General features: G+C 44.7%; 1 protein-coding gene across 3 annotated transcripts in view; it reads left to right on the forward strand.

The window, feature by feature from the left end:
* Lhfpl3 (LHFPL tetraspan subfamily member 3) overlaps window positions 1–23884 on the forward strand; it is a 479319-nt gene that overhangs the window by 421706 nt on the left and 33729 nt on the right. The window contains exon 3 of one of the 3 annotated variants that reach the window (XM_051152123.1): window positions 11596–11623. The exons of 1 other annotated variant lie outside the window; for it this stretch is intronic. In XM_051152123.1, coding sequence (XP_051008080.1) covers window positions 11596–11612 — 17 coding nt within the window. In that variant the 3' untranslated portion in view covers window positions 11613–11623. Of the gene's footprint in view, window positions 1–11595; window positions 11644–23884 lie in introns of all 3 variants that reach the window. One more of the 3 variants, XM_051152122.1, reaches the window with a different exon arrangement.

Raw genomic sequence — 23884 nt, forward strand, 5'->3', positions numbered from 1 at the left:
AAAAGATGGGCTGCTTCTCACACTGTGCTCCTTCTGCCCAAATGCAATACAGAGCCATACCCCTAGATAATTGGGAGACCTCAGTCAGCAAGCTGTCCTGACTAAGGTACAGCCGAGCCACCAGGTCCTTCTGACTCACTCACTACCCCTCTCTTTTGTGGCTCGCAGCCTCTGTCTCCTGACCAATATTGCATAGCATCATTTACTTCCTGGATTTATCTGTTTGCGTATGGTAGACACGGCTGGGGTCTTAGCTGAGCCAGGGGAAGGAGGAGAACGAGATGATACCAAGTCCAACTGCCAGGTAAGAAACAAATCCTTGCACAAGTGGGGGAGGTAAACAAAAGCAAGCAGGCTGGCAGGCCTCCACCATTCCATTCGCTTATCAATCGAGTCCCATGCACGTGCTCCATTCAGCATGCCCTGCCTGGCCCTGCACACAGAGAGGACAGCTTAATTCCGATGGTAAATGAGATAGAACACACCCAAGGAATTCCTGGATCAGAACTTGCGTGCTGGAAAGTTTGGGCATCTCCATTTCTGTTTTCACGTCACAGAGGGCCCCGGTAGCCTTGGAGAGATAGAGATAGATATCTTTTAATATGACACAGGTAAAAGAGACTTAGAGCCTAATTTGTATCCTTCCATGTTCATTAAATATTTAGATATCTGTATTTTCTTTTAGCCATTTGACTTGACTTGTATCTTCACCATTACAGCTCCCACTTTGATTTCATACAGCAGCCAGCAGTGTAGCCTTTGGAGCCAGACACCCTAGGTTCAAAGCCAGGCCCTTCAGATTGTTATCTGCGTGTGTGCACTTGGGCACTTAACCATTTAGACTTCGCTTTACTGGTTTTCACTAATAAGAATGAGAATTGGAGCTGTCTGGATGCTTGAAATGAGCACAGGCACATGATAACAACTACTCTTTAAGTATTGTCTAATTTATCCACATTTTCTGCGTGCTCTGTCAGTAAAAGGATTTCTCTCTGGTGCTCTGCACATTGCTTTAGGCAGTATCTAAAGCCTGAGAGTCTATAGACATGAACAGCACCAGCAATAAGGTAGGCATAGACTAACTGTGGTCCACATTCACTCATGAATTCATCCACTCAGGAGAAGTCAGTAAATACTACACACATACTATGTGCTAGATATAGCGCTAGAAAATGAGGAGAAAGATAAATAAAAATATTTTCCTACTGAAGTTTGCTGCCCAATGAGGGAGGCAGACAATAAAAACATTTAAGTGGCAAGAACATCTGAGAATGAAAAGTTCTGTGCAGAAGAGTTTAAAGCAGGTGACAAGCTAGACAGCAACCAAGTAACTGCCCTGAGTTGTGTACAAGGAAGACTTTTGAGGCAGCCTCCTTCATCTGGAATGTTGAGAAGCTGGCTTGACAATAGTCAGATGGAAGGAATTCAAGGTAGAGGGAAGAACAAGTGCAACCACCAATTGATCAATCAATCAATTATAGCTAAGAATGAACAATGGCGGGGGGGGGGGGAGAGGACAGTTAGACAGAACAGGAGGGTGGGTAGGAAGGAGGGAGAGGAATGTGAAATGCCTCCAGAGAGCTAGGTAATAGCCAGATACTTTGATACCATGTCTCAAATGATAGCAATTTACTCCTCAGGACAAATGAAAATTGTACCAATTCTAATATTTTGATTCTGAAAATGTGTTTAGAAATAATCCCGCAGTTCAATGATAGTAAGCTAAACAAACCTCTCCCAGTGTTTCATGGTGATGATTTCTGTTCTCTGAGGGAACGTTTGCTGTGTCCATGATGAACATTAGGTATGTGATCAGGATCTGAGCTCGACTCTTTAATGAATTTGTTGTGTTTAAAGTTTGGAAAAGCACTTCAGCTCTGCCACTCTACCCATCTGTGAAAGAAGGGACGCGGATATTATCTTGGATCATTCTCAACCATTATACCTGGTTATCCATTTACCATTACTCTGATTTCGTGGTAATTCATGTTTGTAGGATAGGAGGGCTACAGACAGGGACATCTGGTCTACCCCATAGCTAATCAACCCACAGAGGGATTAAATGTACACTTTGCTTTCCTGCAGCACCACTTTCTTGCCAATCAAATAAGTCCTTCCTGCGGTGAGGTGCATGGATTATTTTTGATGGTACAGATCAAACCCAGGTTCCCATGCCCACTAAGCAAGTGAGCTACACCCCACTCACTTAATACTCTTCAGTAACCCTGTATTTTGCTATGTATTTTATATTTAATCCTCATAATAATACCATGTTTATAGTGCAGTTTAATACAAGAAACTGAATCTTATCAGTTTAAACAAGTTGGCTGAGGATACACAGAAAAAAAGAATTTTAACTGAAATCTGACTGCAAAGCCCATATAAGATTTTAGCTGTCACACTCTGAAAAATGTATCATAGTATTTGACAGAAATTATTTGAAACTAAGCAAGTGATACTTTTGAGACAGGGCCTCACCATGTAGCCCTGGCTGGCTTAATACACACCAGTGTAGCCTTGGACTCACAGAAATCTATATGGCTCTACTTCCCAAGTACTGAGATTAAAGGTATCCACCACCATACCCAGCTATGTGAGTAGTATTTTTCTTATATAGAGAATCTTGGTATATAGCCCAGGATAGCCCTAAATTTGTAATCCTCCTGTTTCTAAATGAGTGCTTTTGAATAAATGAATGTTTGGTCCTAACTTGCCTTCAATAACTTACTGAAGACATACAACCATACTAATTAGAAGTCTTGCCCGCGCTACCACCATGATGTAGAACTGTTCTTAAAACCAATCCAAGAAACCAAAGTTAAACTATATAATGTCTTAAGCACTTACCTACATAAATAGCTCTTGTCTTTCTGCAATTAGCCATCTTTTGGTTCTCAGCTGAAGGAGAGATGGCATACAGGCCTTGTGGAAGGAGCCTTTTCGGTCTACAGAAAAGCTCCTCCCGCCACACTTTCGTTTCCCCAAGGAGTCTCAACTATATCTAGGTAGGAGAGGATACCTAGTTTGACAAAGTTCCAAGCTATCCCAGCCACATCCATGCCTCTATTGAAAGGAACCTCTGCTTTAGTGTGAGTCAGTACTATCTTTCTATTTAAATAAAGGTGATCTCTTGGGTTCTCAACTAAGTGATGAGGCTCATCGCGGCTGACATGGCCATAAAGATACCCAGCATCCTCAGCACTGTGCCTGAAATAATTGTCTTCTGCATTTTATGGGTTAGTTGTGATCAAAGCAGACTGGCATGTTCTTATTTCTTTGTTCCTTTCTCAGAAGCCAATTTGTGGGAATAGCATTGTTTATGTTCTGATTTTATTAAAGTGCAACCAATGTCTTAGAGCAGCACGGCCCTGCAGACAGTGATGAAGAGCTTCTAGATCTAGTCTGCCTAATATCATGCCCTAAACACACGGGACCCCTGAGAAAATGCCACGTGCCTAGAGAAACTTAGGAACTGAAGTTTAAATGCACATGTGTGGCTAATGCCTACACTGTTAAAAGATATGCATACAGAGGGGCATCCTTTCGTGCTTTTAACCAAAATCGTATAGTCCGTTCTCTTTTTTAATTGCTTCCAAAAACAGCAACAATGCTGTGACAGCCAAGGAGAAATTCTGACCCACTTGTATTTCCACCAGGGTATGAATTCTGTAAGCAGAGGGGGATCCTGACCTGGGAGTAGATGAAAGCACTTAGGCAGGGAAGGGACACTCCCTCGGGGAGCTCCCTGGCAAGCTCCTAGTCAGCACTGAGACACAGAACGGAGAGAGGCTGTCAAGGAGAAAGAAATATCCCCTCAGAGAAAAGTCTAAATGTGTTTTTTCAGCCACCTGTCACCCCAGAGAGAGGAGAGGGTGGCAGTGTTAAATTGGTGCTATTGTAAAACAGGGAAGCTAACTAACCTCTGAGCCTGGTAAGATGTTTCAGGTGCATTTTAAGTGACAGAACTTCGTCCCCAAAACCCAGAGGATGGTTCGTGCCACCTACATGATAGACTCAAACCCCAGGCTCTTGTGTTTTATAAAGCTAACAGTTTCATTAAAAATGCCACTCCATAAAAGCAGACATGCTGACTTTTCACTGTATGTTAAATGTTACGGAGTGAAGTGGCGGCCACAGACACAGGCCAACAAGATGGCGGAGCATGAAAGGCCACTTGCTACGCAGCCTTACGGCCTGATTTCCATCCCAAAGAGAGAAGCAACTCCTGCAAACTGTGCTCTGATCCTGACATGTGTGTGTGTCAGGGCACATGCACCCACAAACGGTCATGCACCCATAAATGAATATAATTTTCATCTTCCTTATTTAAACGTATCTCATACCATATATCTTAATCAGGTTTTTCCCCTAAACCTTTTCCAGATTTATCTTACTTTGTGTTTCTGAGTGTTTTGTCTGCATGAACATCTATGTCTGGGCATCACATGCCTGATACCTGCAGAGGTCAGAACATGTCAAACACCCCTAGAACTGGAGTTACAGATGTTTATGAGCCAACTTGTGGGTACTGAGAATCGAAGCCAGGGCCTCCAGAAGAGCAACAGGTGCTGTCAACCACTGTACTATCTGTCCAGCCCATACAGGTAAATTTTTACCATAAGCCTTTAAATACAGAGGAAATAGGTTCCATTGTTTTTTGTTTTTTTTTTTTTTAATGTGAGCTAAGCAAATTCATCCCATATAAGAGATGTATCAACTAAAAAACTGGAGGTGGAAGGTGATAGAAACTAAGGGGGGAAAGTTCACAGATAGGAGAAGACAACAGAAATAAATTCTAGTGTTTCTTGGATTTAACTTCAAGGACGTACTCTGCCGGAGGGATCTTGGCTCAATAGGATTTTGGGGTTTGGGGTTTGGGTTTAGTTTTTGTTTTTGTTGTTTTTGTTTTGGCTTTACCAATTATAAGAATAAAATGTAGAGGCTTGTTTTTTCGATGAAAAGGACTTTAAACTTCTAAAGTAAATGCTTTTCAAGTGCAGGTAGAGACAAGTCATGAGAGGCTCTAAAGGTGTCTGTACTTTGTTCAAATTTCAAGTGGGGTTATCTCAGTGGAGGATACCACACATTTGACTTTATTGGAGCAGTCAAGTTTTCTAACTTTACTCTTGGCTTCCTTACAAAGAGATGAGACTTCTACAAACCCAGAGGGCAAGCTGGCTGTACACTCCTACTATACAAGTTGGACACCGTCAGTGTAAATACCTCAGACCCGCCAAAATCTGACACCTTTGAGCATCGACTTGTAAAAAGTGGAAATTTCCAGGCCTGGCCTCATGGGATGAGTCACAATCCAAATAGGCAAACTAAAAATATGATGCCAAATTACCTCGGGCTATGTGTGCATGAAAAATAAATGAATGTTATGTTTAGAATTAGATACCAATATCCAAGATATCTCAGTATGTATGTGGAAATATTGCAAAATACAAAAATAGCAACCTCAAGTATTTCTGATATGGAAATCCCACTTAGTTACCTAACTGTGTCATCAATTTAAATGTTCTTCTATGGAACACTGGGAGGCGTCATGACAGGGAACCCTAGATGCTAAGTTGAGAAGTCTACCGCTATCTCTGTCCCCAAATGGGTGCATCACTTGTCTGCTCAGAGTTTCTGTTTTCTACTCTATAAAGTGAAGCAAGCTGACTAACTAATTGATTGCCAAGGTCATGTCAAACTCTAGGTAGGTCTTTTTGAGTCCAACATTAAATTATAACACCACCCTGTATTTCTTCCCCGAGGGACTTCGTAACTGAAAGTACTTTTCACTGAGGTTTATTTCATGTCTGTTCTTCCTGTGGCTGCCTTCCACCCATGACCACTGGAGGCTGGGAGGCTGGGAGGCTGGGAGGCTGGGAGGCTGGGAGGCTGGGAGGCTGGGAGGCAAGGCATTTGAAGGAAGGAAATCGGTCAACAGTCAGAATTCCATCTATTTTCTACTACCACCTGGGAAGTGGGAAATTAAACCCCAGAACCCAAACTTCCAGACACAAAAATAAAAAATAAGTAGAACATTTAGGTAGGGACCTAAGTAGGGACATTTAAGTTTTTCTAAAGTTTCAAACACATGATGAGATGGCTACTCACTCAAGCTCTTGTTAAAACAGTCGGAACATAACAACCATCTTTTTAATGTCTTGGGTGCTACAAGTGATGCCATTTAATAAGCAGAGTTTCAGCCTGTTAATCGATCCATAGCAGTAAGAGTCGTTATTATGTTTAGTGTATTGTTTGAATAGCAAAAGGGCCTACCTGTGAGATAATAACAAGAAAAACAGCCTTGGGTGGGCGTAATGCGGTGCCTTTTCTAAAAGCAAACAAACAAAAAAACCACTGTTTCCCATCTTCCATCCTACAAAAAGACAAGCAAAAGCAACGCGTGACTGCCTTTGTCTTGGCTGAAATGGAGGATTCTTTGGGTTCAGAAAGAAATGTCTATGTTTTGCCCTACCAATTATAAATATAAAAGGTGTCTATTTCAGTGAGAATTCTCAGAGGCCCATCCTCTGAGGAATCACTTTTAAGACCCAGAGGGGCATAGAAGTTTATTTTGAGATGTGACCACACAGCTAAGGCAGAACCTTCCTCAGTGGCCCTCAGTGCACACTCAGAACAGGCTGGCTCTTAGTCGACTAGCTCCCTTGGTCTCAGGAGCATGTGGGAGACGTTGCGTCCTTGCTTGTGCCTCTTCTTGTGAATGTGCAGCAAAGATTTTTTTTAAAAACTGTGGAAAGTAGGATACCAATAATGACAGGGATTAATGGTTTTTTTTTTTCTCTTAATGTGATAGTGGGGCTCAAATACAGAACCTTCCATCTGCTTTCTAAACACTGAGCTGCATCGCGAGCATGTGTGTGTCGACGTACCTTCACACCGCTGTTCCGAAGCTCCCAGGAGCCTCCTTTCCCACACATATCTTCCTGTATGCAGCTCTGTCACGGTTATCTCTTCTCTGTCTCTTCTGTGAATCTCACTGACCCTAGCTCAATATACTTTGCATCTGCCTCCTATTATTAGTGCTAATGTAAACGTGAGAGGATCTTTAAAATAATTCCTGCAACAATTAACCTGATGCCCTAAGATAATTCAGAAGGTAGAAAATAAGGCGTCTCACAGTCCTGAAAGAGAATTACTCTTGTTTGATGAGATCCTCGTGTTCCTTCTCTGCTCTATCATTAGGCCAAAGGAAAAACAATCTCCCCATTCCTGGCATCAGAGAAAGCAAGATTGGAGATAAGAAAGGGCAGGTGGGGCTTCATTCATCATCCAGGGCAGGCAGGGCGATTGCTGCCAGCTCTGCTTTCCCCCATTTATCCTCCCTCTTTTCTCCCCCCCCCCCCCCCCCCCCGTGCTCCTTCCCATCTGCACCATGAACGCTTCAGCTTTCCCGCACTGTGTCTTTACAGAGGGCTAAGAGCGATTCTTTACTGTTCCCAGCCATGACCCACAAGCAGTTCTCTCAGATCAGTCTGCACACAGACACACGCACATGCACACACTCACACACACACATGCACACACACACAATTACACATGCACACACACTCAAACACACTTGCACACACGCACATGCACACACTCACACACATGCACACACACACATTTACACATGCACACACACTCAAACACACTTGCACACACGCACTCACACACAAGCGCACACACAAGCACATGCTCTCACACGCATGCATACATGCATACACACATGCATTCACACACACACACACACACATGCATGCACATATACACCTTAAAGGGCACGGAGTCAATGTGGGGCTTTCGTTTTTAGCACCCACGTGGCAGTTCTTGGGCACCTGAAGCCCTCTTCTGGCTCCATCAGCATAAGGCACACATGTGATGCATATACATACAAGCAGGCAAAGCATGTATATACACAAAGTAAGTAAATCTTTAAAATAATAAAGCTAATACTAATAATAATAATAAAGCCATTGTGATGAGGCGATCACAGAAAGGCTGTCGTGGCTACTCAAGCGTTAGCTCTCCTCTGACGGGGAAGCCAGTTCTGTCATTTCCTCCATAGAGACCTAGCCTATGCCTGCTGCTGTGCTTTCTCTTCCTGTTGCTGTACCGACAGCATGTTACAATACCCTGACAGAGGCGGAGTAAGGGAGAAGGGTTTATTCCGGCTCAGAGGTCCAGGTTGTAATCCATCACAGGAGGGAAGGCACATGAACGAGAGCTTGGGAGAGCTGTTCCCACTGTATCCACCCGGAACTGGCAGGAACCAAGGCAAGAGGCTTCTACTCAGTTCCTTCTCTTCATTTATTCAGTCCAAGATCCCAGTAAGAAAACAGTGCCACCCACAGTGTCTGAGTCTTCCCACATCAATTACTGTAATCAAGACGGTCCCTCGAGAGGTCCATGGCCCAGGTGATTCTGGGTCGTCACCTTCAGTTAAAACCTGGGAGACCTCAGGCTCGCCTTGGGAATGGATTGCGACCCAGAACAGAACTCAAAAGTGACTACGATCGAACTCTTTACTAAGGCGTATCCTGTGCTTGACGATGACACCAAGTGTCGGCCTCCCTGCATCAAGGGACACAGATGTCCACTTTTGCCCCTGTGACCTGAGGAGCTATGGACACCACCACCACCCCAGGAGACGTGGCTTCTCTGTACCATCCACAAACAAAAGCATGCCTGCCTCCATCTCTTCTGCCAAAATAATGACCTCCTTCGCTTGGTGTGGAAGCACATGCGGTTGATTCTGCAGCATAAAAAAACCCCAAGTACAATGGAGCCTTTCTTTTAATGATTCCCTTTGAAATCGCCTATTTCCCATCCTAACTATAATTTGGCTAATTGCTTAATAACTCTATTTGAATGTCACTATTTCTGCAAACATCAATTCATTAGACCCGCTTTTCCAGGTTGAAAAACCCCTTTGCCTCTTTGAGCATCCTCTGTCTCTTTCCATCACGCAGCTGCCTGGGCAACATCCTAATGACACAAATAGAATCCCTTCAAAGAGATGCTGAGCAGATCGAGGTGTCTCTTCGTGTCCCGCAGCCCGAGCAATGCAACCCCTGTCCTTGAAACAGTACCTGTGATTGGGAAGATCTGAGGTTGTGTCTTTATAAGCCAGCTTCTCTGCTATACACATGAAGCTGGGACCACAGCCATTTGCCCCCTCCTGCAGCATGCTGTATTTTACCCAGTGAGAGGCTGCAGGAGAAAGCAAAGCACAGACTTGGGAGCCCACAATGCCTAGCAGCTCCTTGGCTGTGAAATTCAACTCCACAGGTTATATTGAATGTAAATATGTATATACATACATACATACATACATACATACATACACACACACACATACATACATACATACACACACACATACATACATACATACATACACACACACACACATACATACATACTAAAACCCTGCACAAATAGTTGGTCCTCTCAGGGCCCTACCAGAATGTAGCCACAGACCCTGTGTGGTGCCTTGATTAAAACTGGGCAAGATTGCCGTGTCTGTTTCAGGGAGAAAGCTTGCTTCCTGCACCACAGCTTGTGCCTCACCTGTTCTGGCAAAGGGGATGTATCTAAGCTACTAAACATATTCTGGCATGTTCTCCACTATTCTTCCCTTCTATGGTCCAGCTGAAAACTTACAGAGTCACTTTTCATTCGTGTGAAGGATGATTCTAGTGTCTAACTGTCAAATGTCAATTCTCTTTATCCAAATGCTCATATACCAAAAATGAGTCAGCACAGGAACTCACGCCTTCTCATCACATTGACAAGGTTAGAGAGCAGGCCTGGATCTTCTATCTTGAACACATCCTTGAACCAGTGATGTGTAGAATAGCATAAGAGAGACCAAGAATAGGATCCCATGAAACACTAGAGGGTTGAGAGTCTTTAAAGCCAGAGGTTTGTTGAAGAGGGAGGCGCTGCATATGCTTGGAACACAGGGAGCTGTGACAGCTCATTGCTTTGAGCTCCCTGCTATTACCCGGGTGTTTTTGTGAGACCTAGCTTCAAAGGCACGGACATGGGCAAGGGCACCATTGGGAGATGGAGAGAGGCACTTACCTCAGAGGTGAGAGCTAACAGTACACCAGTCCCACCCAACCGGCACTTAGCCTGTGAGTTCTGGGGGTCTGTTTCTCTTTACTCCCAGACAGATAGACAAAGACAAACCAAAGAAATGATCCCAGCCAACTTCAGCTTGATGAACCGATTTGTTTGACTGGAGTTACCTATGTGGCGTGTCAATGTACCAATAGCTACAAAACCTATGAGTCTTCTCTTCCTCCCCCAACACAGTGTAGTGTATCCTCAAGAAAAGGCCCGTGAGAAGGCCTGTGAGCTTCAAGGGCCTGGTGGTCCCTCCCTCTCTCCCATGAGGGAACATTACTAGACCCAATCTTTTATGAGGGCAATGACAGCCATGCCATAATCAGAGGACAAAGTTCCATTCCACAATATGGCCACAGAGGATGGTCGGCAAAGACATACTCCATCAAGGTCATCCGGGGACATTTTGCTTGAAAGTTTACTTTAGGCTCAGATGTCAGCTCCCTCTCAGAGAGGTATCTTCTTTCTCTTTGGACCACAAAGCCCTGCCAAATGAGACAAATGCTGATTAGATGGCTCTGGGGAGGAGTGGAGACAGGAAGCTGCCCTCCTGTATGACTGGACCAGCCAGGGCCGTTCCTTGCCACTCGGATCCCTGCACTGCATCTTTCAGCAGCTTGAGGCACAGGACTCAAGCAACAAAAACATGCAGGCTGCCATCTGGGGCTATAGACGGATCTGGAATTACAGGGTGTGAACCAAGCTTTCAGGTTAACGAACCAATGTGCAAACAGTTGGTTTTTATTTGTCATTCTTCAAACCCAACTCTGAATTGCTTTGGGGTGATCTAGAACTTGAATGGACGTCTCAAAGACCTATAACAGCACACAGACATTTCTTTCTTGCCCCTATGTGTTTCTTACTTTGTCCTCTCCTGAGTTAGTTTCCTTATGGAGTATCTAATGTCTTTGGCTTTCTATGCATTTTTATTCCTCTAGTCTCAGTTGCACTGCTTAGGGAACCCAAAGACACAATTAACAATGATGTCATTGTTTCGAACATGCAGAGAAGGCTGGGTGTTGACTAGGACTGTCCTGAGTGTTTTATGTGTGCCACTCAATAGCTTCCTTGCCACATGCTCATGAGGTAAGTGCTGCTGTTAGACCCATTTGCAGATAAGAAAATGAAGGCGCTAAAAGATAAGACAATTATCCAGGGTCAAACAGCTAGCAAGTTGCAGGGCCAAGGACTGAGCCCTCAACTCACTACAAACCTCCCCTGCCACCCCCTCACCCCCCCACACTCCCTACCCCCCTACCCCCACCCCCACCCGTCACCCTCATCCCATCCCCCACCCCCACCCCTCACCCTCACCCTCACCCCACCCCACCCCCGTGATATGTCTCTGCACAGTGTGCATGGAATTCTGGGCAGGAGGGTTGACTTTAGCTGTTAAGAAGAGAGCGGTGAGCTCTTAATTTACTTTACCGTTAACTATTCTGTTTTTCCCTCCCACACTCTCAGATGATGGAAATGCTTAAGGCAAACTAAGGTAGTGTGAGACCTCACCATGTAAGTGCGAGCATGGCTCCTTGTGGGTACAGCTGTTTTGTGCGCTTCTGCCTTCCACTCCCGCATGTTTAACTCCGCTATTCTCCGATTCCCGCTTCCAGCGCTTGGCACTTGGGCCGCATGAACTGTCTTTATAAGCCATAGAGTCTATGTCTTTGCTCCTGATTTTATACCTTTGCTTCACCCCACACACAAAGTCCGGCACAGGGGAAGAACCAGAGAACACAGGACCGTCTGCCTGGTGTCTTCCCAGCGAGCCGGGAGTCCTGGGGAATGCAATGGGTTACTATTTTCGGGCAATCGGCTGGGGATGCTAAGCCCTTGCCTACGCCTAACTATGATAGGCCACTCCAAGACGGAGGACCACAAAGGCTGCTCTACACAGGCCATGACCTTCACCCAGTACCGGACCTGTTCAGTGTTCTCTGGGGCCAGGGGTCTTAAACAGGCTGGCTACTGCTCTGCCATTCTCTATGGGAGTCTGTCACAACAGGGAACAGGAAGCTATGGGGGACGTTCACTCTGTATATACATATATGATGGATAAACATGCATATGTGGAGAAAAAACATTATAAAAGAGAAAGGACAGTGGGCTTTAAGCTAGGTATGAGCTAAACAGGCCTTCATTGTGCGCGTGTGCGCGCGAGCACACACACACACACACACACACACCCTGTTCCTTATGGTGTTCTCTGAGTCTACACAAACCATATTTTCACTTTGAGGGAATTTAATATAGGGCAAATTGAATTTCCAGAATAAGAAAATTGATGGGAGGAGATATTTGTGCCTGAGAAGAGTATATCTGGAACATTTAATATACAGTTTGGATTGGAGATAAAGTGCTTACCTGGCATGAGCCCTAGGTTCAATCCCCAGTACCCCAAATAAAGTAAAATATAATCCCATCTTATCACCCCATACGCCCATGTGTGTGCACAAACTTGACTACAGTCTGAAGCTATCAATTTCGCTGAAGTGTTGGTGCATGTTGAAGTTACTGAGTCACATATTCTGCATAATAGGAATTTGAAACTGAAGATGCTTTCTTGACATCTGACCAAAGACTTCCCAGTCTTTGGGACTCAAACTACACAGTGTTGGGACCCAAAGCCACCATTTAGACATGCAGGAAGCCAAAAGTTATTAGGATGGATCTCTTTGCTCCAAACTCCTTCATTCATACACATGACTGAGACCTTACGAGAGGAAATAGCTTGAAGTGGGAGCAGATTAAAAGCCCATCCTCCTCTTTCCACCAACGCATCCTGCCAGTGCAGGGTCGAAGCTCCCTTCTCTCTGTGCAGAATAATACACAGAGATCTGGGCCAGTGCCGTAAAAATAAAGTAAACAAGTCAGAATCCCCCAAAAGGAGCCCAGGTCCCTTCCTATTCCTGACTCTGCCACTAGAGGCATGGGTAAGCTGAAGAAAGCTAATGTGGCTGCACCATGGATTTTTCCTTTGTAAATTCAGAACAGCTGACGACAAGAAGTGCCTATGCCAAGTTTGCTCATTAATTGCTTAATTAACATTAACTTGCTCATTTGGGCTGGTTTGGAGTCAGCTTCCACCTGCATTTTCCACAGTAAGTTACCTACCGGGAAAGTCAGTTAGGCTGTGCAAATGGGGACAGCCTGGGGGGGGGGGGCTGTACTTGTTACAAACTGAAGAAAAACAAGGCCAGAGAAGGAAAACGTACAAGTGAGAACTAAGTGTGGGCCTGCATTACCTGGTCCCATGCGCTCACATCAACATGCACGTTTCAGGGCTAGTCATCTGGTTTCTGAAATCTGGACACATTGCAGGAAACGTACAGATCAACCAGTGTCTGTTTCCCAGGAGCCCTGGAACCCGGTAGGTAAGGGTCGCAGCCAGGAACTCTGCAGCAGAGGAGGGCCTAAAAGCCAACAGGGCAACCATAGAAACACACATGTGTCAGCATCCGCCTTAATTCTGAGCTATTGCCTTCGTATGCACAGAGTTACCTTTCTTTGGGGGTGGGGGGAGGGACAAAGAATCATCACTGAATTTAACAATTTGGCCCATTTGAGGTTTTTCACTTAGTTTATTTTTGGTTTTATGTGCATTGATGTTTTTCCTACATGTCTGTGTGAGAGTGTCGGATCCCCCGGAAGTAGAGCCACGGACAGTCGTGAGGTGCCATGTGAGTGCAGGGAATGGAACCCCGGATCTTGTGGGAAAGCAGCCAGTGCTCTTAACCACTGAGCCATCTCTCCACCCCTCCATTTGAGTTTTAAATGAATGTTCCATGGATCTCATGGTGATTCAGAGCTGGCTGGGAGGAACAAACCAGACATGGAATGTCACAGAGTTAATATGGTGTAGCCATCTCAGATTCAGAAACCACTGGGTAAACAAAATCCTGTGGCCTAGGAAAGCCTTGCTGGGATGAATTTCAGCTTCTATGGAATACTACTTAGCTATTAAAAACAAAGAAATCCCAAAATTTGTGGACAAATGGATGGAACTAGAAATGATCATACTGAGTGAGCTAACCCAGAAACAGAAAGACTTACATGGTATATACTCACTTATAATTGGGCACTAGCCCAAAAGGCATGTCCCGTGAAAGTCTTCACTTACCAGGAGATTGGGATAGATGTGAGGACATCCTTCTAGGACTCCGGGTAAGAGAAATACAGGAGATGGGGAAATAGAAGGATCCAGAGGGTCCTAAAAACCTACAAGAAGAACATCATGACAAGTGGATCAGGGCCCAGGGGCATCTGCTCAAACTAATGCACTAAGAAAGGACAATACAAGTAGTAAACATCGAACCCCTACTCTGATCTAGCCAAGGGACAGGACATTCTCCACAGTTATGTGGAGAGGGGGGACTGACTCTGACATGAACTCTGGTGCCCCATATTTGACCACTTCCCCTTGGTGGGGAGGCCTGGTGGCACTCAGAGAAAGAATAAGCAGGCTACCAAGATGAGACTTGACAGCCTATGACCATATAGTGGGGGAGGAAGTCCCCCTCGGTCATAGACCTAGAGGAGGGGAATAGGGTGAAAGCGGGATGTGGGGGGTGGGGGAGGAATGGGAAGATACAAGTGATGGGATAACAATTTAGTTGTAATCTGAATAAATTAATGAAAAAAAGAAGAGGAAGCAAAGGAGCAATCCATCCGGCAGGGAAGTGCAGAGGGACTCTTAAAGCCACACCTGGTTGTACTTCACTTAAGACTGGCAGATGCAGCCTGTTATGTGGAAAGCACAGCAGCTAGAAATTGTAGAAATGATCTACCAGCCACTGCTTGGCTACAGTCAACATCCTCCATCCACTTGGGACAGCTGTAACACTGTCTGAAAAGAAAAATGGCACCTTCAGGAAGCCACGCATGGCCAGTCATCCCATTGAGGATCTTAGCAGACAAGTGGATGTCAGCACCTTGCTCAATACTTCTTTTACCAGCGAGCTCCCTGAACAATTGAGCCAGCTAGGAGTTAGGAAGGAGTGATTTTTTTTTCCCCCAAGCTTGTTCCTAAGCCATCTTAAGCAGGGGAGGTCTAAGAAAATTGCTGTCCTATTGAGACCTCAAGTGGAGAAATTGGGAACCGCAGGTGGAGAAAGGGAAAGAAAAAGAATGGAGGAAAAAAATGGAGAGAGAGAAGGAGGAAAGATGAGCTCCTGTGAGAAACTACCAATGTACCACAGGCCCAGCCTGAAATTCTTCTTGGATGGAAAAAAAGGGGGAACTGTGGCTGAGACCCCTAAAATATCAGTCAGGGCTCGGTGACTTTTCACCAAGAGAATATGCCCAGCCATCATTTCTAGACTCTCCAAAGCTAGCATTGCCACAGGGAACTCTGTCTCCTTAGCATTTACAGTTACTCCAGAATAGTTCTGGAACCTACTGGAAGGCTCTTGAATTGTCCCTTCCTTTGTTTTTGTTTTTGTTTTTTTGTTTTTGTTTTCCTAGAGGAGGCCTGAAAACAAACCGGGCCTGCAAGAGTCAAAAGAGGCAGCACACAGAAGCTGGGGGTCAACACACCTGTCCACCTGATGGTAGAAAGGCCTGCAGGCTGGCCTGGTGCAGAGGGCCAGTGGCCCTGCACTACAGCCCTGTTCCTGCCCTTCCAACACAAGGAAGCAAACCTGCCACCACTGCTGTCTACTGGCGCTGATTCTGGGAACTTCCCAGGAATCGCGAATAGATTGTGCCTAACTGACAGGAGACTAAATTGTTCTAATTGTTCTCCAAATGCAGCTCCCAGAGAAGCAACAGTATCATCCCCAGAAGCTTGTTCAAAATGTAAATTACTGAGCTCCAGACCTAGGAATTAAACACACTGGCAGTCGGTCCCAGATGCTGTGTGAGGCCTCCTAGATTCTGAGAACCACTGCCACAGGCTGATTTGCAAATGAGCTCTCTGTTCATTTCAAAAGTGGTTTCTGACCCACCCACACCACCACCCACCACCCACCACCCACCACCCACCACCAGAGATGAAGCAACTAACTCTTGGCATGAGAAGCCCAAAACTGTTCTTTCTTTCTTTGGTTTGGTTTTCGTTTTGGTTTTTTGAGACAGGGCTATGTAGCCTTGGCTGTCCTGGACTCTCTTTGTAGACCAGGCTGGCCTCGAACTCACAAAGATACTCCTGCCTCTGCCTCCAGAGTGCTGGGAATAAAGGTGTGCACCACCACACCCAGCTTCCAAAACTGTTCTTAAACAGGTTTCTGATGTAATTCTGTAAGGAGAACCAGATAAACTTTGCTCTGGAGAAAGGAAGCCTTGTCCAAAGTATTTAACCTTCTTCTCTCTGAAGTCGGAAACAAACTTTATTCTAACTTCTTGAGGAAGAGGCTGTAAGGATCCCAGCTTCTCTGGGTCTGTAGAAGGAACTGGGCTGTCCTTTTGAAAAATTAGTCCTTGTCACTCCTGTAGGGCAAAATCACAGTGAGATGTGCCTGAGAGAGAGAGAGAGAGAGAGAGAGAGAGAGAGAGAGAGAGAGCTGCAAGATGCTGATGCCTGGGGCTTTCTGGACAGATTGATTGACAGCTCCCAGGGAATCTTCATCTCTGGAGGCATGCAGACCCAAGATAGACTAGAAGTCTGGCCCCATGCACAGCTACCCTTACTTCTTATTCTACCCCCAGGCACTTTTCCAGTAGGATCCAAATGGAGAATTTGTTGTAATGCCACTAAGAAAAATTTCGTTTTTAAGACTTTGAAGTTCTGCACTGGGGTGTAGCTCGGTTGGTAGAGAGCTTGTGGAGCATACACGAAGCCCCGGGGCTCAATGCCTCGCACAGGGCAATCCCAGTGAAGAGGTACACTCCTTTAATTCCAGCACTAGGGAGGTACTGGCGGAAGGATCAGAAGGTCAGCATCATCTTCAGCTACAAAGAAAGTCAGAAGCCAACCTAGGCTGCATGATCAGTACTTTAAAAAAAAAAAAAAAAAAAAAGGAGTTGGGGGTGAATGCACTTGGCTTTTACAGCTTTGGGAACAGTCGCACTGGGATAAGTAAATTCCTGTTTGTGAAGATCCCTGTGACGGCCCCCTGGGACTCCAGGAGAGTCTCACCATTGTTCTGTTCCATGCGAGGCCATGAGCTAAGCCCAGCCTCACCCCAGTTCCCTTCAGAGCACCCACGCCTACTCAGAGGGCTCAGAATGTGTGTGGTCACAATGCAAAGCATCCAGTGGGAGTGGAGCAAGACTTGCTGCTGACACTTGTGGCCTGTGCACAGAACAGCGAACCCTCTAGGAACAGCAAGGGAAACATGGCTCCTCCTACCACCGCCCTCCCTCTCTTTTCCCCTCTCCTCACTTCTCTCCTCTCTCCCACCTCCTCCTTTCTCTTTGTTTTCTTGTTTATCTGCTTCCTCACACTTCCTGCCCCCCTCTTTACCTGGCCCCAGTGACTTTCTCTGGCTCTTCTCCTTCTTCCCTTGGGCTCCCTGCACTCCCCACACATACCCAAATGGAAACCTCCCCAGTACTGAATGCTGAAACCACACTGAGTTCAGGCAAGAGAGGAATAGGTCTTAATTAACTATAAACAAGTCATTAAAAGACGAGATAAAGACAGGGGAACAAGAAAGGAGAAAAATTAAAAAAAAAAAAAAAAAAAAAAAAAAGCAGGGTCCAGAGAAGCTACAAGCAATGTAGGGTGGGAAATATTCATTCTAGAAATTTTATCTTACTTTGTATCCAGAAAAGCACGCAAACTTCTACACACACACACACACACACACACACACACACACACACACACACACCTGAGGGGGTCTGAAAATGATGAGTCAGCAAGAAAGGAAGGCGGGAAGGCAAAGGAAGGAGAAAAAGAAAGGAAGAGGATAAGGAGAGGGTAGAGAACCGGCCATGGTAGAAGCAAGGCTTCCTCTCCTTTTCGCCCCCCTTCCCACCTCCCCTTCTACTACAGAGCAGATTCCTGCCCACTGGCCCACACTGTGGACTCACTTCTCGTTGCTTGCATGGGGGCCAATGGCACCCACTGCCTCACACAGGAGTCTGGCAGGTGTGGAGAGAGGCACAATTAGATGCACCCCTCCTGCAGCCCCTCATGACAGGCCTGACAGCAGCGGGGCCATCCGTTACCTGTCACTGGCAGGGCCTCCCTGTGTCTAGTGGACAATGGGCAAAATGACTCTGCTCAGTGAGAAGCAAGCCCACCTGCTCACCACTGACCTAACGTGGGAGTTCTCAATGCCTTTGGGGGAACCTATCTGCTAGGGGTTAGAGATCCCACCAGTGGGGAGGAGCCTTCCTCTCTGGGGCCTTCCAAATCAAGGAGCAATGTGTTAGACCAATGGCTAACAGGAAGGTGAATTTGAAAAACTAAAAGGCCTGAACAACCTGTGAGGGTCTTCTCTATCCTAAGGCATGTGGAGCACTCCTGACCAGCCACTCTGAGCCTCTCTGGGCCTTGGGGGAGGGAGCTCAGCCTTCCTCCACCAAACCTAAGACTGTTTTTCCCTTAGCTAGTTCAAGGCACCCAGCAGGGACAGATGATAGATCGTACCACTTAGATATCAGTGACTATACACGTGAGTCAGGTGCACTTGCATTTGAAGCAGGTGTTATACACAATGAAGAGACAAGCAACGAAAATGGTGCTAAGAAATTGTATTTACTTAAATGTCATTAAATAGAAAAATCAAAAATCTGTGATGAGGTGAACGACCCCGTGACAAGGGAGAAAACGGTTTTATAGTTCAGTAGCTCTGTAGCATTGTTTCTGCTTTCTGGAGTTTTCATTTAGCACCGGGTCAGCACATCTGCAGCTGGTACCCGGGTGCCGCCTGTGCCCAGTCTCTTCTGACCTGAGAATGACTTCATGTGTCCCTACACAGTGCTAGAGGTTAAACTTTAATCCTGGAGGGAAATTGTTGTTTGTAATTAACCAGTACGGCCTAATAATGTTTATTATTAGGCCTATACCTATTATTATTATTATTACTATAGTAAAACCCGCTAGCAATCAATCAAGACACAGACACTTGTTATATTTTCAAATAGCCTTAGTTAACCTGGGGCAGGGCAGACATTAATCCTCTAAACTACTTCCCATAGTGGGGCAGGTATGGGATCCCTGTCCCAATCCCATGCCATCTGCTTCCAATAACTTCTATCAAGCTACCTCCCATCCATCATCCCAAATACTTGCTCATGTTCTTCAGCTGGGCCAAATCCCCATCCACGCCGGCCATGTGCTTCTCTTCCATCTAACCCATGGTGCAGCCTTCTTCTCTCTCTTCTGCTCTGGTCCCCTTTTCTTCTTCCCAAGATTCTCTCTGTCTAAGCCCAGGAACCTTAGCCCCGCCTATCTCATCTGCCCCGCCCAGGTGGGATGGCTTTTTATTGATTAGCATCAAAATACATCAGACCATCCCCCAACAATTCCCCTTTTCTGTCTAAATAAAAAAGCCATTTTATATGCCATAAGAATAATTATAAAGACCAATAGGTAAGACTGACATATATAATGTCTAATCAAAAGATACTTGGCAACCTTGAAGAAAATATTATCTGTTTTATCTTTGTGAGTCTAAAGTTTTGAACCTAAATCAATATTTATTAAAGCTTAAATCCATCAACGCAAAAGTATCTATCTAGACTTAAAAGTATCTTAACTCCTAAACAACTAACCTTAATTTTAAAACTAACTATCTGGCCTTCAACTCCATCAGAGACTTGAGAAGGAATAAATGTAACTATCTAAGTAAACAGGAAGTGCAGGTTGGCAGCTTCCAAAATGAAAAAAAAAAAAAAAAATGGCAGAGACAGTTCACTGCCTGACAGGTGACCCAAAACTCTCTACAACATTGGCGAACCATCTTCAGCTTTCTGGCCCAGCATATCTGACAGACGTATTTGTGAAATAGGACTTGCTTGATTGAGGATTCGTATACCCTGTCTTGACAGAGTCTGGTGGTCAACTCTGCCTCCATCCAAGTTTGCCTGTTTTTAGGCAGAACTCTGTCTGTGGGAGAAACGAGGACATTTTTGTCCTGTGGCTGTTTCCACCACACTCGAAGCCATCTCCACTAGGAGGTTCTTCAATGCTCATCAACTTCTTTGAGGTAGCAGGATGTCAGTGTCTCAGCATGCTGGAGGAATGACTCCTGTCAGATCTGATCCAGTGTCAGTGTCTGGTTCTTTAATTCTGAAAACATATAATTTCTCATAAGCATTAAACAGTCCTAAAACTATGAATGTATGAGGTGTGCAGGATATACAGAACAATTAAAGCTAGTTCTCTGCTCTTTGTATGAGCAGAAGAAAGACATCTGTAAATATTCATTCATGCCATATGAAGAATGGCATCTGATAATAAATCATGGGGATTCTGTAACCAACAAGAAACTTTGGCTATGCATAGACTTTCATGTCTTAGCCAGTCTCAGAGCTATTCCCATGTAGTTGGATTAGCAATATAACTTACCTGCTTGTTCTACAGTTTGAATTTATGTAAACATAGACTTTCTTAAGTTCCTCTTTTATTTAGGTCTGTTTTATTTTGACCTCTTTCAAAGATGAAGTGTAACATCGCCATAAACAATGCACATACAATTATCATCCTATTGAAATCAAAACATGACTGTGTAGTTCTAAATGTCCTTCTCTACGGCGCCTGATGCATAGGCCAGGCGCTGCCTGTTTCCCAAGAAAATGTTTTCCGTTTTAGAGACAAGCCGGTTGCCCTGAGCAAAGATAAAGGCATTAAGCTTTAAATAGACATCGTATAAACTCTCATTGTATTTTAGGGCTTATGTATATTGTAGGTATCTTGTACCTGGCTTTTCACATTTGTTGCGGTTGTTTTTGTCTCACTCATTCTCAACGGAAGGCATGCAGCTTACATGTCTGACTCCCTTTTAACCTTGGTCCTTATTTTGAGCAACAAAATATATTTCTTAGGCCAATTACCCTTTGGCACCATATCTCCCATGAACGTTCCGCTTTTAAGGAGATTGCTGGCCTTTTTTGAGCAGCTACTTCACCTTTTTTTTTTTTACATAAACCTAAGATTAATGTGTATCCATCCTTTAGATCAGTAAGTACATATAATCCATTGTTAAGAAAAAGGAACATATCGAAAAACTTGTCAGTTTAAATCCTAAGCAGTCTCTGTAAGTAACATCTTATCAGCAGGGGCCTCGCCCTGTGGAGACCAGGTTGGTCTGCAACTCAAGAATTCTGCCTGTCTTTGTCTCCATTGTGTAGGGATTAAGAGCTTGTGCCACCACTGCCCTGTTCAACTATTTTATCTTAATTCAGTCAAAATCTTTAGAAATCTCAGGCAAAAATCATGCAGGGAAACAAGAAAAATTTAAGCCTTGGGTGAGTTGTTCCAATTTAGGCTTCAGTTAGTGAAATCCTGTCCACCATTACTTGGAATTTAGTTATTGCTATCTCTTTCTGGTGGACCTTTTCCAGAAAGCCCTGACAAACACCTTGCAGCTAAGGAGCTCTAAATTTCAGCCACTATTAACTCTAAGGAGAAGAGTTTGGCGCCTTCCCTTTCAGTTGCCAGAAACTTAGCCTCACATCTCTTGGCTCTCTGTCTTTTTCCCTGAACCTTTTTAGAGAGGGTAAGGAGAAGTGTGCCTATGACTAAGCCCATTACAAACAAATTCATAAACATCAGAACAAATCCAAAAAAGATCCAGGAGTCTTCTGCCGTGGTGCCTTGGAAAGGGACCATAGCAGTTTTTATTTTATTATTTTTATTTTTAGGTAGTTAACTCCATTCCCTAGGGCAATTTAGAAGACTGCCAGTCTCTTAGGTCTGCCTCTCCAACCGGCCATGTGTCTGCTGCCATCTTTGTTCTGGCCCATGGACACTCTCTGGGAGCTATTTCTCCCTTTCAGACTATGACAAAATACGATTTTTAAGAGTGTGGATACCTGCCCCATGTCGAGCGCCACTTGTTTTTAAATTATCTATTTGGCCTAATAATGTTTATTATTAGGCCTTGTAATTATTATTACTTTAGTATTGCCAGTAGGCCTGGCTAGCAATCAATCAAGACACAGACAGTTGTTATATTTTAAAATAGCCTTAGTTAACCTGGGGCAGTGTAAAAAGTGAGCGGGCGGGGGTTAGAGGTGAAGGGCAGAGCTGTACAGAGGGATGGAATCACACCACACAACAGATCCACTTAAGAGGTTTAATAAGGAGATACAGGAACCATCTCTGGAGACACATGTGGAATGGGGGGGGGGGGGCGTAGAGAGATAGAGAAGTAGAGAGAGGTAGAGAGAAGGAGAGAGAGCGCACCACGTGGAAGGTGTCTTTTATATGGCCCAGGGCAGGGCCACGCCCCCGTGGCAGGTAAGCAGTGACATCACAGGTGGGCAGGCTGAAGCAGAATCCTAACAGGCAGGGCAGACATTAATCCTCTAAACTACTTCCCATAGCAGGTAATCTCATACCTGCGCCAATCCCATGCCATCTGCTTCTAATAACTTCTATCAAGCTACCTCCCATCCATCATCCCAAATACTTGCTCATGTTCTTCAGCTGGGCCAAATCTCCATCCACGCCAACCATGTGCTTTTCTTCCATAACCCATGGTGCAGCCTTCTTCTCTCTCCTCTGCTCTGGTCCCCTTTTCTTCTTCCCAAGATTCTCTCTGTCTAAGCCCAGGAACCTTAGCCCCGCCTATCTCCTCTGCCCCGCACAGGTGGGATGGCTTTTTATTGATTAGCATCAAAATACATCAGACCATCCCCCAACAGGAAATGACTCAGTCCCAAATCTATGAACTGCAGACATTTCAACCTATTGAGGCTTTGTCTTGTCTTGGTTTGTTACAGTTTTTGCTTTGCTTTTGAGTGGGGCTTATTTTGGGTTTTGGGGGTTTGGTTTGGGGAATTTTTAGTTTGGGGGGGGTGTCTGTTTTGTTTTCCCCCAAGACAGGGTTTCTCTGTGTAGCCTTGGCTGTTCTGTAGACCAGGCTGGCCTTTAATTCACAGAGATCCTCCCACCTCTGCCTCCCCTAACCCTGAGTGCTGGGATTACAGCCATGCACCAACATACCCAGTTTATTTGGGGTTTTTGTTTTGTTTTGTTTTGTTTTGTTGTTGTTTTTTTCAAACAGGGCCTCACTAAGTTTCTCTGACTGGTCTCAAACTCGGGATAACATCCAACTTGAAATCCTCCTGTCTCAAGTGCTGGAACTGCAGAAGGCTGCCACCACACCTAACATATAGGTCATTTCTGTCTTACTTACTTGCCTACAGGAAATAAGAAAAATAAATTAAAAAAAAATAAAAATAAGAAAACTAGAAATGACAGAACAAAGAGACACTGGCATTTAGGAAAACTATAAAGGAAGAAAAATAATTCCTTTTATCACTCATAACTCCTAGCTGAGATATACATGCAAAAAAAAATACAAGACAAATTAGCAAGCAAATCATAAACAAGTTTATTAATGTTTACACCTGAGCTACACAGAGGCCTGAGAAAATCTCCCATAGAAAATCTCCCTGTGGTGAGCTCGGTCTTACCATTGTCAACTGGAAGGCAGTGATGGGGAGCTGACCAGACCTTAGTGAAGAAGCCTACCTACCAGGACTTCTGCGCAGGTGTCAGTGCTGGCTAGGGTTTAGATGTGCCCTTTGTCCCGTTGCAGAGCAGTTTCCTTTCAGCCACATAAACAGCTCTTTTTTTTTTTTTTTTTTAAGATTTATTTATTTTATTTATTGCATATGAGTGCTTTATCTGCAT

This window comes from Acomys russatus, chromosome 10, assembly GCF_903995435.1.
Source record: "Acomys russatus chromosome 10, mAcoRus1.1, whole genome shotgun sequence".
In the NCBI taxonomy this organism is placed as follows: Eukaryota; Metazoa; Chordata; class Mammalia; order Rodentia; family Muridae; genus Acomys; species Acomys russatus.